We start from the raw sequence: 17,549 nt of genomic DNA, 5'->3' as shown, positions 1-17,549 counted from the left end.
TCATTTGGGAATTTGGGAAGGATGTTGTCAGTAGTTTATAGAATAAAACAAATATGTTAATTTTATTCAAACGTATTCCTGTAAATAGTAAAATTAGAGAAACTCTCTCTATATATATATATATTAGATATTTTATTGGCTTTATAGCACCATTAAACCAGAGACCGTCCTGCAGCTCGCCGCTACCCTCGTGCTGGACGCGCCCATTCTCTCCGCGGAGAGGGGGGGAAGTGTAAGGCCGAACCGCGGCGCCCCCCGCAGGCCGGCGGGCGGAGAGAGGTGGTACAGTCCGGGGGACGGCCCTCCGCTCAGCGAGGCGGCCACAGCGGCAGCGGCGCTGCTCAGCCAGCAGCAGCAGCAGCATCAGCACGGACCCGCACCCGGACCCCGGCCGCGGCGCTCTCCTCCAACCCCCCTCAGCCATGAAACAGACCATACTGGACCTGATGAGGATGGGTCGCATCTGCCGGATGGCGCTGGCCACTTGTTTGGGATCCTGCATTCTGGTCATCTTTTATTTCCAAAGTATGTTTCAGCCAGGTAGGACCAGAACCCGCACTCCTTCTCCTACACCAGCCTGCCCGTGCCCGCTGCGCGCGCGCCCGCGTGCGTTCGTTTGTGTGTGTGTGTGTGTGTTGGGGCTTTGTGAGATGGACAGTGTGTTGGGATGTAAAAGAATGTCATTAATAAGTGATGAGAGGAGAGAGAAAGGGAGGGCATGTCAGCAACAGGGAGATACACGAGGGGCTCTTATACACACACACACACTCAGAGACACACACACACACACGTTTAGAGGGTCTCGTCTGGATTGTGTCACTGTTGTTGTGGACTGGGATGCGGCTGATGTGTGTGCGGACTTTCACTGTGATGTGGCTTCATATAAGTGTGTGTACGAGAGAGAGAGAGAGAGAGAGAGAGAGAGAGAGAGAGAGAAACAGACAGAGAGAGAATCTAATTGTGTGTGCATAAGAAAGAGAGAGAGAGATCTAACTGTGCGTGTATGAGAGAGAGAGAGTATCTGATTGTGTGTGTATAAAAGAGAAAAAGAGAGAGAGAGAAAGAGAGAGAGAGTAATTGTGTGTGAGAAAGAGAGAAATAGAGCATCTAACTGTGCGTGAATGAGAGAGAGAGAGAGAGAGAGAGTATCTGATTGTGTGTATGAGAGAGAGAGAGAGAGAGAGAGAGTGGGAGAGAGAGGGAGAGAAAGAGAGAGTATCTGATTGTGAGTGTATGAGAGAGAAAGAGAGAGAAATATAGAGAAAGAGAGAGAGTATACAATTGTGTGTGTTTCCCTGAAAAGCACATACATGACCAGTGTCCACATGAAGCAAGGAAAACAAGTATATGTGTGTATATGTGTATGTCTGCATATATATATATATGTATATATATATATATATATATACATATATATATATGTATATATATATATATATATATATATATATATATATACATATATATATACATATATATATATGTATATATATATGTGTATATATGTGTGTGTGTATATCCTAAGCAAGAAGCTGCATTTGCTACTGTTCAGCTGGTCCTCATGGTCAGTCAGTCAGTCTTTCCATTCAGCTGCCGGCGTGTGAGTGTGTGTGTGTGTGTGTGTGAGGGAGCTGAAGAGAGCCTCTCATTCACAGTTTTAGGAGATGGGACGTCTCTGAAAGGAGTGTTTGGGTCAATATCACTGGCTATAATGTGCCTTTTGTCTCTTCAGCCAATTTTCTTTACCCTACATTTCATACAATAACAGTAAAGGTATTATTAACACATTATTATGCATTATGACAAAAGAAATCTTTGATGTGGGTGGTGGCACTTTTCCTAGCTAATACTATAATATTAATTTCACTTAATATTTCTAATTTCTAGTATATTTCTAATATTCTCTTAGTTACTAACCTGAGGTGAAGCTCAAGCTGTCCACCCTGGTGTGGTACAATATCAAGATATTTACAACAGTTTTCCAAAAAAAAAATGTATATTTGACACAGAAGAAGCTTACATGAATGGTTATTTGCAAAATGTTTGCTATCATGTTTTTTTTCAAATGCTAGTTTTCGCTAAAGTTGTCCATCCTGTCCTGACGCCTGTCATGACAGGTTGGATGCATGAGAAGAGGAAGCAAACAGTGATTATCATTTCTGTGTAGTCTGAGATCTTAAATATGATAAATAGTAAAAAGGATAAAAAAATTCTTTTAACAAAAGTTATTTTTTAAATTATTATTTATATTTATTTATGGCAAAAAGCCATGATATTCTGATAGTGAACTGTTTGCGTGCGAAACGTTTGGATCACTTCAGTTTTTTTTGGCTTTGTGAAAAAAGGCAAAACAATGGTGAACTGAAACAAGACAGTGCTGAAACTTTCCCATAAACACACACACACACACACACACACACACGCACACAGCGAATGGAAGCTTTGGGAGCTCGTGAAGTTTCCCACGAGTCCCTGAAGTTCCACACACCACCATCCAACACGGCTCGAGCCGTGTGCGGGCATGTGTGTGTTTGTGTGGGTTGATTGGACTCCCACACACAGAGCCTGTCAATGTTAAAAGAGGTGACTCGCACGAGGATTTTAGGAAAAGAGAGTGAAAGAGAGAGAGAGAGAGAGAGAGAGAGAGAGAGAGAGAGATAGTGAAAGAAAGAGAGATATATAGAGAAAGAGAGAGCAATAGTGGAAAAGAGAGAGATATTAACAGAGAGAGAAAGATATATATAGAGAGAGAAAGAGAGAGAGAAATAGAAAGAGACCTAGAGAAACATAGTTTCTCTATGTAGTGGAAGAGAGAGATGGAGAGAGAAAGAGAGAAAAGAAAGAGAGAAAAGGAAAGGTTGTAAAGGAAAGAGGTGGTAGAGAGAGAGAGGAAAAGAGGGATAGTGAAAGAGAGAGAGATAGAAAGAAAGGGACAGTGATATAGAAAGAGATAGAAAAAGAAATTGAAAGAGAGAGAGATAAGGAGAGAGAGAATCAGAGAGATAAGAACATAGTGAAAGAGAGAAAGGAAGAGAGATTGAGTGGAAATGAGAGAAGCTCTGAATCTGTGAGTCACTTAGGTCTCCCATTATTCCTTATTTCCCAAGAGCTGCTTAGGAAACTGGTTGGTTTTGCTCACAGGTGTTGAACCCCTGTGGTGTTATTGTTATTGCTCAGTATTATTACTCAGTGTTTTACTCAGTCATTAGTCTGAAGACGTCATTCCGTAACTGCAGTGACACTAAACGTGTGAACCATGTACTCGTGGCTGATTCACTGAAGTTTTATGGGGAATTTCCACAGAGTTTCCAAATCGTCTGCATAAGGCAGTTGTTGACATGTGAACAAAGTGATTTAGAGAAGTGTATTGTGAAATAGTTCCCTATAGAGAAACTTACAGATTTTTCCAATTCAGGGTGGAATATGACTTGCTCTGTTTGATGCAGCATTATCAAAATACATTATAAAGATTGCAAAGTTTTCTTTTGATGGTCCAATATCTTGTTTTCTTTTTGTCCCTTTTTAGAAGTGATGTAGATTTCGTGGACATTAAACACCTCTTCACTATGACCTTATCTACACAATTTTGTTAACATTTAGGCCTATTTAGCCAATAAATGGCCTTGACCTCAATAATCTTAATAATCATCATATCGTCCATTGTGTTTGTTACATACAAAAAAATACATACACACTTTAAGCCCTTTTCGACCAAAAGATCTCTGGTTCTGGAACTGGTTCCATTCAGGCTTCTAAGAACCTTGGTGCTTTTTATTGAATCAGCCCACATCTGCAGCTGTTTTAGTGTAATTGAAGATATATCACATAATACAACATAAAGAGAGGGAATTGCACAACAGCTCTTGGTTCACCTACAATAGTACTACTTTAACCTACTTTAGTTTCAGAACTTCCTGTTTCTGTTGGTGGAAATACACATTGGCTGCACACTATTGGAAAAAATTTACATTGCAGATGAGTCGGCGCCAAGCACTCAAAACCCGAGGAAAACAGCAAAACAACAGCCCTTTAATCAGGCATTTAAACGGCTTTTAAAAAAGGTAAATAAGAGCGTTTGTTTTTCTGGGATTAAAAGCGTGAATTCAGCTGTAACTGGAAATATCTGCACTGAAAAACTGTGCTGGACTGAGGTGCACATCTTTCAAAACGTGCTCATGTTTACAAGCACATGCCCAACCATGTGGATGGAGGCCATGCGGTTACCTCATGCTCCCCCTTACCCACGTGCTTCTCGGGCAGCAGCAGCCTGTCACTTTCACAGACACAGAGACGGCGCTGTGTATCTTCTTCTTGTCTCAAGAATCAATCATGTTTACAACATCATGTTTACAACATGTTTGATTTAATTGCCTTAAGTGACATTGCACATTCTGCGATGTAAATATTGCGCATGTGCACATCACGATGCCGATACTTTAATGATATTAAAATGCACCAATTGTTAAAAAAAAAAAGGTGCAAACAAAAATAGAAAAAGCTCATTGTCTTTAAAAGGTTGTATTTTCTTTTTTAGGATATCGTGTTATCATTATATTAGTGGTATTTAATGGTCTTAAAATTACCTAATATATATATATATATTTTAATAATTACTGGGACAACCTATTGTTCACAAAAAAAATGTATTGTGAAAGACCTATTAACATATAAAGGTGTTCTCTGCTGTTTTACTCTCTCAGCTTTTGAGATCATTGTACACACACACTCACACAAACACATACACATACAAGCTTGCGGACATGTTTTATGCAACCATCTCCCTCTCTGTCTGATTAATATCTTACAAAACTATGCTCTTAAAACCCATATCTCCCTTAAAACCCATACTCCCCCTTCCAGACAGATAGAAGCATTGACCTGATTGTGCACTCTAGCCTCAAACCATACCATGAAGCGCTCCTCCAGAGCCGCAGTCTCGCCTGCAGTAAGCGCACCTCAGCGTCCATGGCAACCGGCAGAACTGAATGACAAGTCTGACCTCATTTGTTCCAGGGTGATTTAAGATTCTCCGTCTCTGAGCTGCAGAGATGAGTGAGGGATGAAGGAAGAGACGACAGGAGGACAGGGAGTGAAGGGAAAGAGGTGGTCACTTGAGGAATGTGTTGGGGGGTCTCTAAATTCCTCAGGCTTTGTAATGGGAAGCGAAAATGTAGACGAGAAGACGGAACTTTCAGCCCGGCTGATGATGACGACATTGATAAGAGAGAGGCTTTCTGTTTCTCTTCTCTTTAACTCTTTAATTGTTGGATAACTGTTGATCTGTGCTTAATCTGTTTCTTGGTAATATATCAGTGAATCAGTATGCCAGGGCTGGCAAAGTAAGTGCTTTTCATATACAGCCATCAAACCAAGCTGAACTGCTTGAATTTTTGCACCAGGAGTAAAGCAGCATAATGTTATCCAAAAGCAGTGTGTAAGACTGGTGGAGGAAAACATGATGCCAAGATACATGAAAACTGTGATTAAAAACCAGGGTTATTAAACCGAATATTGATTTCTGAACTCTTAAACTTCAGTTTCTGAATTAGTTTCTCTGATTTTGCTATTTACAGATGAATGTTTGAGTAAAATGAACATTGTTGTTTTATTCTATAAACTACAGACAACATTTCTCCCAAATTCTAAATATAAAATATTGTCATTTAGAGCATTTATTTGCAGAAAATTAGAAATGGCTGAAATAACAAAAAAATGCAGAGCTTTCAGACCTTAAATAAAAAAACAAGAATGAAAACAAGTTCATATTCATAAAGTTTTAAGAGTTCAGAAATCAATATTTTGTGAAACATCCCTGGTTTTTAATCACAGTTTTCATGCATCTTGGCATCATGTTCTCCTCCACCAGTCTTACACACTGCTTTTTGTATAACCTTATGCTGCTTTACTCCTGGTACAAAAATTCAAGCAGTTCAGTTTAGTTTGATTATATTCTAGAGGTTTTCAATTTGGTAAAATCAAAGAAACTCATCATTTTTAAGTGATCTATTATTATTTAATTCCAGTGTTTACTTACTATTCTTAATTTTATTATTTTTAGGAAATATGGTTTGAATTTTCATCTTTATGCTGATGATGCTCAGGTTTATTTTAGCTGCAAGAGTGATTTGGCACCTGCATGTGAGTTGCTCTCAGTGTGTCTACATGAGGTAAAAATTTGGATGCAACAGAATTTCCTCCAGTTAAATTGCTCTAAGACTGAGGTTATTTTAATTGGTAGTCCATCTGCTTTGCTTAAGATCAGGAATTTTAATATTATTATTGATGGTATTCGGATATTGCCCACTTTACAGGTGCGTAATTTAGGCATTATTTTTGATAGTGAGTTAAATTTTAAGACTCACATCAAGAACATTTGTAAAGTTTCCTTTTATTATCTTAGAAATATTGCTAGGCTCAGACCTTTTCTTTCCCCATCTGATGCCGAAAAACTGGTACATGCGTTTATTACATGTAGACTGGACTACTGCAACTCGCTTTACTCTGCTTTACCAAAGAAATCTCTCCAGAAGCTGCAGTATGTTCAGAATTGTGCTGCCAGAATGTTGACCAATACCTCACTACGTGAACACATCACTCCTGTACTAAAGAAACTTCACTGGCTCCCTGTCCGAGTACGAATTGATTTTAAGACTCTTATTCTAACTTTTAAGGTGGTACATGGGACTGCTCCGGTCTATCTTTGTGATCTGGTGAAGTTTTACACTCCCTCACGCAATCTTCGCTCTGTTAGCCCTTGGACATTACAGGAGCCTATCTGTAAGCTCAAAAGGATGGGAGAGAGAGCATTTTCTTTTAGAGCGCCACGATTGTGGAATGCTCTCCCTGAGGTCATTAAAAGTGCTCCTACCTTGGACTGTTTTAAAAAATTACTTAAAACTCATCTTTTTTCTTTAACATTTAAGAGTGGTTAAGTGTTTTTGTTTATTTTGTTGTTGTTTATTTTACAAATTTTATGTAGCGCTTTGGGTCTTTAGAAAAGCGCATTATAAATGTAAAGTTATTATTATTATTATTATTATTATTATTAATACCAACAGACTTATAAACAGTGTGCAGGAAAACAGTTGGCTGCTATAATAAGGAAGTGGCTTAGTAGTGATGGTCAAAATGCATGTGATGGTCTTCCCGATGTGGTTGGTGTGTGTGTGTGTATGCGTGTGTGTGTGTGTGTATGCTGGCAAAGAGTGTGTTATTGTTTGTGCTCTGTGTCAGTGGTTTTGGTGCACATGCAGGATATCCTGTTTGTTTGATCTGTCTTAGTGACTGAGGGGCAGATTAGGAAGAAACTGGATGATTATTGTTGTGCGTTTCCATGTTTTTCCTGTTTGTGGTGTCACAATCATTCTGCTTGGTTTGATTATTCTATTAAGAATTCCAGATTAAAATGCACGATCTTCATAAATCACCAATGATCAATTGACAAACTGATTTAAAATGACTTAAAGATAGATTTTTTAAAATTTTCTCATCTTAATTGAATCTTAAATGAGTCTACTGCCTGGAAAACAGTGTTACTAATCACTGCTCTGCACCAACCAAGGGCTGCATATGTTTTTTGGCTCTACTTGTATTATTTGTTAATCCAGCAATTAAGAGCTTTACTGAAGACTCACAATAAAAACTATACTATTCTTGGGTGTTTTCACCCTTACCTTGTTTGATCTGAACCTTCAGACCTTTCAGTTTAGTCTGAATCAAAATAGCTGGATTTAAAGGTGCTGCAACCATAGATTGAACCAAGGAACGAAAATTTGGTCAAAATTAGGCCTTAAACAGCTGAACCATAGATCTGTTGATTCATAGTGTGAAAACACCTACCCTGTTTTACGGACCAAATAACGAACCAAATATGTCTATTTTCTGATCTATTTCATACATAAGCACTGGATTATAAGGTGCATTTTAAGCGACAATAGTAAGGTACAAGGGTGTCGCCATGTTGTTAATCTATACCTGTTTATTTGGATGAGTAAAGTGCTACAACAGCCAAGATTAGCAGCAGTGCTAGCGTTACAGTTTTTACAGCGATTAGCGCTAGTAAACACCACCCAATAGCATATTTCTGGTAACCCAGGGAGCTATCAGCTAGCGGTTCGTCTTCTTTTTGTAGCTTGTTTCAAGGCTACAGTCCAATATACTCCCCTCTGAATGGGGAAATATATAGCTTTTCGGTTAGCGGCTAATGCTAATGCTGCTGCTTCCAGCCTTAGTGCTGGAGAAACTTCACTGACAACTCACCCTTATAACACTGTACTTCAGCTCAGTGGAGTGGCTTTACTGCTTCTTAATACCTGACTAGTAAAATTCATACATAAGGTGCACCAGATTATAAGGCGCACCGTCGATTTTTAGGAAAATTAAAAGATTTTAAGTGAGCCTTATAGTGCAAAAAATACGGAATTAAAATGGTTTGAACTTTCAAAATCAGATAATAAACTACAGAAGAAGAAAAAGGACTGTTATTTGGTTGTTGAGTGTAGGTTTTTTTTAATTTTTTCATTAGTGTAATTGACAGTGACAGACATAAATACTTCTTCCATCAGAATACAAAAATAATTTACTTTTTAGAGCTTTTGTCTACTGTTTTTTGCTTTTTTCTCTTGTATATGTCTTTTCATGGTTGTATATCATCACTCTCGGGCATAAATCTCAGACAACCAATCTCTCCAACATATTACCTTTACAAGAGAAGGGAACATTGTCTTAGCTTAACAATTTAAATCAGTGTAAAAATAAATAATTCCAGGATGTTCTGGGGCAATTCTATTGGTCGATTCATGATGAAATGGGCAGAAATGTGAAGAACAACTGCCCGAGCCACATTATGTCAAAAAGTGAAAAATAAAGATACATACCGGGAATAAAAGCTTCAATATAAAAGAAGACATAGCCGATAGGTGTAGGAGATGTATTTGTTTGAGCTGATCTGGTCTCCTGTCTTCTTTGTCCTCTGTATATATGTGTGTGTGTGTGTGTGTGTGTGCAGTAGTATTTGGGCAGTAGCCAGAGGCAGTTTCATTGAGGCCTGTCTGTCTGATTTGGCTTGATAGAGTGAACCGGCTGGAATTCATTACTGGCAGACTAGCAGATACGGTAGCACACACACACACACACACACACCTGCATTACTTCATGTATTACGTGCATCACGTTCATTAGCACGGTGCCCCAAACTGTAGCCTCTCCTCATAAGCATATGGCCGCTCTCTTTTTTCCGCACACACACACTAAATATAATGAGGTGAAGGAGGTGCGGTGTGTGTGTGGTGTGTGTGCGCTGGAGATAAAGGGTTTACAGATGTTTGGGGTTTCTTCTTTAGCTCATTAGACGCATTACGCCGGGTTGTGGCTCGGTGCTCCTGCAGAACCCGCTCCTTAATGATGGAAAACGGCTCAAGTGTCATCAGCTAAGCAACATCTGGACTCCAGGCCTGCAGCTGGAAACGGCCAGCTCGGAAAATGTGATTTATTACCAATTAATTACAGTTATTAACGTTGTACATGATCTGTATGGTTGAATTAGCATTAGACGTTGATAATGTGCTAATCACAGTAATTAGACCTGATTTGATTGGATTTGTTAGTCCAGTTTTGAATAACTTTTATAATATACTCAAGCAGTCAGTGGTCAGTGGTCCTTTATGCAGCAGTGAAATGTTATAGTATCTTATAGTCGATTCTAACATTACAGAATCACTACTTTCTGCCATTTTTGACATAATAAGTTAAATAGTGAATCTGGCAGTTGTTGTTTATTGTAATTTCAGGATGAACAGACCAATAGAAATGCTCCAAAATATTTTTTTCATTCTCATTTAACGGAAGATTGTAATATTCTTTTACTTCATCCTTTCTCTTCTCAGCTTGTCCAGAAATGTGTGTCCCTAAGCAGCGAGTCAGAGCACGAATTACTCTTCCCAAATGTAGAGGAGTCCAGGAGCAAGACATCCCAATTCTCATGTAACCCTGCATTAAACCACTCCTAACTATCTTTTTTTTTTAAAGTTAAGATTTGTGGTGGAACCCATATGTAATAATGGGTAATAAATTAAGTAATAAAGTAATACATTCACCAAAACAGCAACTTTACAGAAAAGAGAGAAAAAAACTTCTCAACTTTCAATGGAAAACTTTATTTTAAGTCATTTTGGAGTATTTCTATTGATCTGTTCACCAAGATTTTTTGCACAGTTCAATGGACATCAGAAACTGTGTGAATTCCATTTTTACCACTTGTACATTTCACTAGAACAGCCATTAAGGTGGAATTTACAAAAAAAACACACCTCAAGATTCTAGATGGTACATGACTATGTAGCATACCACACAGATTTTTTCTTTTTCATATTACTAATATTTAATTTTTTTATAGTCCAACATTTCTCTGACTAATAATAAGTAAGTTTGATGGATATTCCACCATCTTTTTGGGAGACTTGATGACGATTTGCTTGGTATTGTTGGGAATTTACTCATGTTGTGGTAACTGTAGTTTTGTGTGCAATACCCTGGCCTCTCCTTCTCTTTTTCTCCCACACTGCCTTTCTCTGACACTCATTTTCTTGTCTTTGTTTTTTCATTCATTTCACTCATTCATATCATTTATGGCTCTGTCTGTAATAAAGTGACAAACTACAGAATGTACCCAATAATATGATCATTTTAAACCAAAATAAGACTCGAAACCTGACTCAGACTCACTTCGTAAAGACTTGGCTGAGACTCAGGGACTTAACACTTTAACGCTTTAACTTTAACGCTTTTAAATAGTTTGTTTAAAATCAAAATGATGTCTTATACTTTTTGTTGCTTTTTTTTCACATTGTACCAAACTCAACTCAACTAAACTTTATTTATAAAACACTTTAAAAACAGCTAAAACTAAGTGCTGTGCATAGATAATTCTAAAACATAAAATCAAACACTAAAACAATAAGACAAAATAGAATAAATAATTAAAACAGTAAAAGAAATACCAAAATAAAAGCAAAATTTTACTTTGGGTTAAAAGATTGGACAGCACTCGTATAATATTCAGTATATTTATTTAACTCACATTTATAAGGCCTTCCTCAGTGTGCTCAGCATTTCTAACTTGCACCAAGTGAACAGAAATTTTGCTGCCAGGGTTTCAATTCATTCCATTGGCAAAAAATAGATCAGTCCATTTCTTCAGCGCCTTGTGTAGCACAGATTTCCATCCATTTCCTCCTCTGATCTGAGCCACCTCGCTCATTAAGCCCATAAGCTAAGGGATTTGATTGTCAGGCTGGGAGGCGGGGCCGAGACACAGGTGTGTTTACGGATCTGTGGGCATCTCAGTTTGTGAGGAATATACGGGAGAGCCGGGCAAAGGCTCGACAATCCAAAGAAATTACTATTCGGATTCGCCTTCTGGGGGGTTCTGCTGCTCTATTTCTTTCCCCGGCTCTGGCATGTGTACATGAATAATGAGTGTGTGTTTGTGTGTGTGTGTGTGTTATTTGTGACTTGCTGTGTAAGCTCGCTCTGTTGTGTTGTCGGGTCATTATGCAGTGAGTTCCGTGCTAAAGCGCTTATTGATAAGCATTGATTTGGCTCTCAGGCTGCTGTGCCGCACCGCTAACAGCCAGGCTGGGCTTTAACCACAGCCAGGCATTATCATCACACGCTTTACAGCTCAGATGTGCCGTACTAATACCACCTCTGAGCCAGCAGAGAGTACACTGTGCTCTCAACTAACACACACACACACACACACACACAGAGAGACAGACAATGCCTTCAAAATAAAAGACACATACACACACACAGAGAAAAGCTCCATAAAGAGCCTTTAAACCTTATTTCAGTAAATAAATTAACTTTTTCCAATGATGAGTGACTTTTAACTGTCAGTTTTCCTATGACTATGCTCAGTGTTGAGAAATTAGAGGGGCATTATGGGTATTGTAGTGCGTTTACTGCTGTTGTTATGGCAACTGTACACACTTTAATCACTATGCTTGACTTTGTGTTATAGAACAGAGACTCAAAATCTGACTTAGACTCACTCCACGGAAACTGGAAACAAGACTCAGATTGTCTCCCCAGAGACCCAAGACTCAACTTAGACTCCATACAGACTCTCACTTCAGAGACTCGAGACCCACCCTGATAAACACTATCAAAACTGTGTTTTGGGGGGTTCATTTGCAGATATAATTGTAGTGTTTTGTTCCAGTTAGTGCATACAGACTCTCAGAGACTCAAGACTTAACTTAGACTCGATACAGACTCTCAATTCAGAGACAACTCAACTTGGACTCGAGTGATGGAGAAAGGCTCCATAAAGAACCTTTCAAACCTTAATTCAGTAAATAAATTAACTTTTTCCAACAATGAGTGACTTGAGTAACTTTCAGTTTTCCTGTTACTATGCTCACTGTTGAAAAATTAGAGGGGCATTATGGGTATTGTAGTGCATTTACTGCTGTTGTCATGGTAACTGTACTCACTGTAATCACTATGCTCTTGACTCATGATTTGAATTTGTGTTACAGTGCAGAGACTCAAAACCTGACTCAGACTCACTCCACAGAGACTGGAGACAAGACTCAGATTGTCACCCCAGAGACTCAAGACTCAATTTAGACTCGATACAGACTCTCACTTCAGAGACTCGACTTAGACTCAATACAGACTCTCACTTCAGAGACTCGAGACTCAACTTAGACTCAATATAGACTCTCACTTCAGAGACTCGAGGCTAGATGTAGACTTGTAAGACTCAGACTTAAAACTTGGCTCATAGTGGCGTAAGACTCAACTCAGTCTTGCACTTCAGGGACACTCAATAAAGTTTTGGACCTTACAGACAGATTCAAGACTCGATACAGATGTGGACCTTATAGACTCAAGACTCAATAAAATTCAGACCTTACAGATTTAAGACCTGGTACAGACTCGATAAAGGCTTGGATCTTACAGACTCAAGACCATATACAGACATGGACCTTACAGACTCAAGACTCTATACAGACGTGAGCTAACAGACTCAAGACTCGATACAGATATGGACCTTACAGACTCAAGACTCGATACAGATATGGACCTTACAGACTCAAGACTATATACAGACGTGGATCTTACAGATTCAAGACTCGATACAGATATGGACCTTACAGACTCAAGACTATATACAGACGTGGATCTTACAGATTCAAGACTCGATACAGACATGGACCTTACAGACTCAAGTCTCTATACACAAATGGATCTTACATACTCAAGACTCTATACAGATATGGACCTTACAGACTCAAGACTCGATACAGATATGGACCTTACAGACTCAAGACTCGATACAGATATGGACCTTACAGACTCAAGACTCGATACAGACATGGATCTTACAGAATCAAGACCTGTTACAGACGTGGACCTTACAGACGCAAGACTTGATACAGATATGGACATAACAGACTCAAGACTCTATACAGACGTGGATCTTACATAGTCAAGACTCGATACAGATATTTACCTTACAGACTCAAGAGTCTATACAGACTATAAAACTTGATACAGACTCATACCCTTCGAGGCTAAAGACTGTAAAGACTTGTAAATTACAGACTCAAGACTCTATACTGACTTTCACCTCCGAGATGTGAGACTTGACTCAGACGCGCACCCTCAAAGACTTAAGACTTTATACAGATTTTGAAAAAAAAAGAGTTTTACACCCAGAGACTCGATCAGACTCAATAAGACTCGCACCTGATTTGCACCTGAGTTGAGTGTGCCTGTGTCTGTGTTTATATGCATGATGGTGCAGAGAGCTGTAGTACAGCAGTGTGAATGGTGTGTGAAAGTGTTCAGACTGCACTGATTATCTGTTTCTCACGGTCGTGTTAATGAGAGCAGTGGTCAGATACAGGATTCAGATGAAGCTGTTGGTAAAGTTTTTGAACAGAGATAAAGTGAATCATTATTTTAATCGTATTTTAAATTCTTCAAATCCTTCACTGTTCTGTGCATCTCTGATCCGATCCCTTTCCATATTTTCATAGTGTCATGCTTTCTGTGTGTGTGTGTGTGTGCGTGTGTGTGTGTGTGTGTGTGTGTGTGTGCGTGAGTGTCTGTGTGTGTTTCTGTTGGCTTGTCTTGCCCTGAGTTTGAAAGCCCAGCTGTTAATGGTCCTCGGGGAGGAATAATCTGTCAGTATCCACACCGGGGCTGAATGAGCACACCTGTCTCATCTCGCACTCTTTCTCTATCTCTCTCTCTCTCTCTCTCTCTCTCGTGCTTGCTCTCGCGTGGATGCTCTTGCTTTCTCTCCTGCTTTTTCTTTCTTTCTCAATTTAATTCAATTTAATTCAAGTTGAAAACAATGCTGCCAAAGCACACAAATGTCAAAAACTAAACATTTAGTAAGACATCAATCAATAACAACAATAATAATAATTAGAATAATTAGAGTGATTACAATAGTCAAGTGTAGTAATGAACTGTGGTTTAATGGGGACTTCTCTCTCGTTTTTCTAACCCACTCTCTTTCTTTCTCGCTCTTTCTCTCTCAATTTCTGTCTTTCTATCTTTTGACTTTGCATTCTCTCATTCTCTTTTGTGCTCTTTTCCCTTTGTCTCAATCTCTCTTTCTTTTTCTCTAGTGGTTTTGTCTTTTTCCTCTTTTTTTATTTATTTTTTTATTTAACAGTATTGCTGCAGTACTTTCTGAACATTGAGGAATACAGGTGTATAACCAAAAATAAATACATCAACAAAAAAACGATTTACCTCTATTAAAGCATTTGAACATACAAAAAAAATAGATACATTTAAATAATAGTAATTAGGGGTGTGCCATATCGTATCGCACAACATTTTATAATATCGTGTACGATATTATACCCTGAAATATCGTGCAGTATCACCCACCCCTAATTATCACATCAGAATACTACTTTTTATTAGTACCATGACGTTCTGGATCTTTGACGTCAGTTGCAAATTAATGTTACTGCTTAATTTCTTGTATTTTTTTTTATCTCAGTTAAGGGTGTGCCATATCACACTGTATGGAATAGGAAAATGTAATATTAATTTTGGTGCAGTAGTGTTTTTTTAAAGTATTTTTTAAAGTATTTTTTTCAGTATTTCGTCATATCGCCAAGAGTATCGTTATCGCGAAAATACCATGAAATATCGTGATATTATTTTATGGCCATATCGCCCACCCCTAATAGTAATAATAATATATATTATATAAAGGGTCTGGGGAAAAAAGAATAATACAAAGAAAGTCATAATAACTATAATATTATAAAATAAAGATGTTTACATTCAGGGCTGTGTGTGTGAGTATTTGTGGTGTGTTGTGATGTGTGTGTGTGATGGATTACTCTCTCTCTCTTTCTTTTCCTCTTACTCTCTTGTGTCTTTTTCTCTTTTTTGTTCTATTCCTCGCTGTGTGCTCGTTCTCTCTTGTGTTTTCTCTCTTTCTCTTTCTTGTTCTTTAAATATCACTCTCACTCCCTCTCTCCGTTTATTCATCTCTCTGTGTTTTACTGTATTCTCTCTCTCTCTCGCTCACAGGTGTGTGTGTGTGTGTGTTGTGAAGCTAATCTGTCTTGTGTTTAAAGGGGTCTGATAAACACTGTAGCAGCTGATTAAAAGTTATTTATGTGTTCTGCACAGTAAAAGGAATGAAAGTAAAAGCGATAGAGGGAGCACAAAAGACAGAGAGAAAGGGACAATGCAGAATGTGTGAGAAAGAGAAAGTGAAGAGCGGTAGAGAGATATATAGAGAGAGAGAGAGAGAAACAGCGTGGAGAACTCTTCTGAAAGGATCACCATGGAAACAGGGGTGTATTATGTGTTTTAGGGGATGGGGTATGTGTGAGAGCATGGGTCCGTATGTGTGTGCCTTAGTGTGTGTGTGTGTGTGGTTTGGCAGTGGGGTCAATGTTTGGTTTATACATCTGATGTACAGTATTGAGAGAAAGGGGAAGAGAGAGAGAGAAAAAAGAGAGAGAGAGAGAGAGAGAGAGAAAGAGGGAAAACAGTCTTGTTAGCAGATTGGTATTTGGGCTGTCAGAGGTAATGAGTGAGAGGTAGCTGATGTTCTTGTGAAGTGTGAGAGGAGAGCTGCTGGAGAGAGAGAGAAAAGAGAGAGAGAAAGAGAGAGAGGCTAATTATGAGGGGGATCCCAGACTGTGTCTGAAATGGTCTCCTCCAGAAGTGTCAATTCAATTTACCGTATTTTTCGCACTATACGGTGCACTTAAAATCCTTTAATTTCCCCAAAAATCAACAGTGTGCCTTATAATCCGGTGCTCCTTATGTATGAATTCTATCAGTCAGGTATTAAGGAGCAGTAAAGCCACTCCACTGAAGTACAGTGTTATACAGGAGTTTCAGTTTAGTTCTCCAACACTGAGAATGGAGCAGTATTAGCATTAGCCGCTAACCGCCCTAAGCGCTAGCTCTTTCGCCATTCAGAGGTGAGTATATCAGACTGTAGTCTGCGTGTTTATCGTGATAAAACAAGCTACGTAGGATGAACTATATACCTTTTTTTTAAAGGAAAACACTTTATATTGTCGCTTAAAATCCAGTGCACTTTATGTATGAAAATAGACCAGAAATTAGCCATTCATTCACTCTAAAATACAGTGGTACGATAAAGCTACACTCGTCATAATTGTACCCTTAAAGGTACAATATTGGTCTTCTACCATTTAACCAGCTAATAGGTTACATTCAGTATTCTGTATCACTGCACTAATAAACAATATATATTTTAATTATACATTTTTTATTTGGAAGCCAGACCATTTTGGATCATCACGTTTTTGAGCCATATTTAGTTGATGATAATGATTATAATGTTTATAATCTTTACTGATACAAAAAACATGGGTACAAAAAGACTTTCACTGAAAGGTAATTTTTTGTACCTCAATATAAGGTACAGCCCCAGCGACAAGCCCTGTAATCCTTTTAAATACAAATCTGTACTAATTTTTCTTAGTGTGTTGATAATTTTCCCTAATAATACAGTGCGCCTTATAGCCCATAAAATATAGCTCTTTTTCTATGAAGACATTAACCCTTGTGTGGTGTTCGGGTCTGTGGGGCCCGTTTTCATTTTTCATCAAATGATACTAAAAAATATTTTTTCTAACTCAAACTCAAAAATTGGCATTGGCTCTTTTTTTGTGAAAAACATATATCAAAACACATTTTCGATAAACACACACTGTACACCCCCCCCCCCCCCCCCCTACACATTTATATTACATATAGTATGTTTGGCCAAGGGCTAATAAACATTGCTTCATTTGTAAATTTGAAACTAAACAAATTTTCTACTCATATCTTGAGCTTAATTTTTGTATTTTCAGCCATTTCTCATTTTCTGCAAATAAATGCTCTAAATGACAATATTTTAATTTGGAATTTGGGAGAAATGTTGTCTGTAGTTTATAGAATAAAACAACAATGTTCATTTTACTCAAACATAAACCTATAAATAGCAAAATCAGAGAAACTTTTCTTTTATATGA

General features: G+C 38.3%; 1 protein-coding gene across 2 annotated transcripts in view; it reads left to right on the top strand.

Annotated features, from left to right (window-relative positions):
• Positions 1-346: 346 nt before the first annotated feature.
• chst11 (carbohydrate (chondroitin 4) sulfotransferase 11) overlaps positions 347-17,549 on the top strand; it is a 91,096-nt gene continuing 73,893 nt past the window's right edge. The window contains exon 1 of one of the 2 annotated variants that reach the window (XM_022671824.2): positions 347-525. In XM_022671824.2, coding sequence (XP_022527545.2) covers positions 423-525 — 103 coding nt within the window. In that variant the 5' untranslated portion in view covers positions 347-422. Of the gene's footprint in view, positions 541-17,549 lie in introns of both variants that reach the window. The other variant, XM_022671825.2, reaches the window with a different exon arrangement.

Source organism: Astyanax mexicanus, chromosome 2 (assembly GCF_023375975.1).
Source record: "Astyanax mexicanus isolate ESR-SI-001 chromosome 2, AstMex3_surface, whole genome shotgun sequence".
Classification (NCBI taxonomy): domain Eukaryota; kingdom Metazoa; phylum Chordata; class Actinopteri; order Characiformes; family Acestrorhamphidae; genus Astyanax; species Astyanax mexicanus.
Note: the sequence above shows the minus strand (reverse complement) of the source record. Positions and strands in the feature narration are given on the sequence as shown.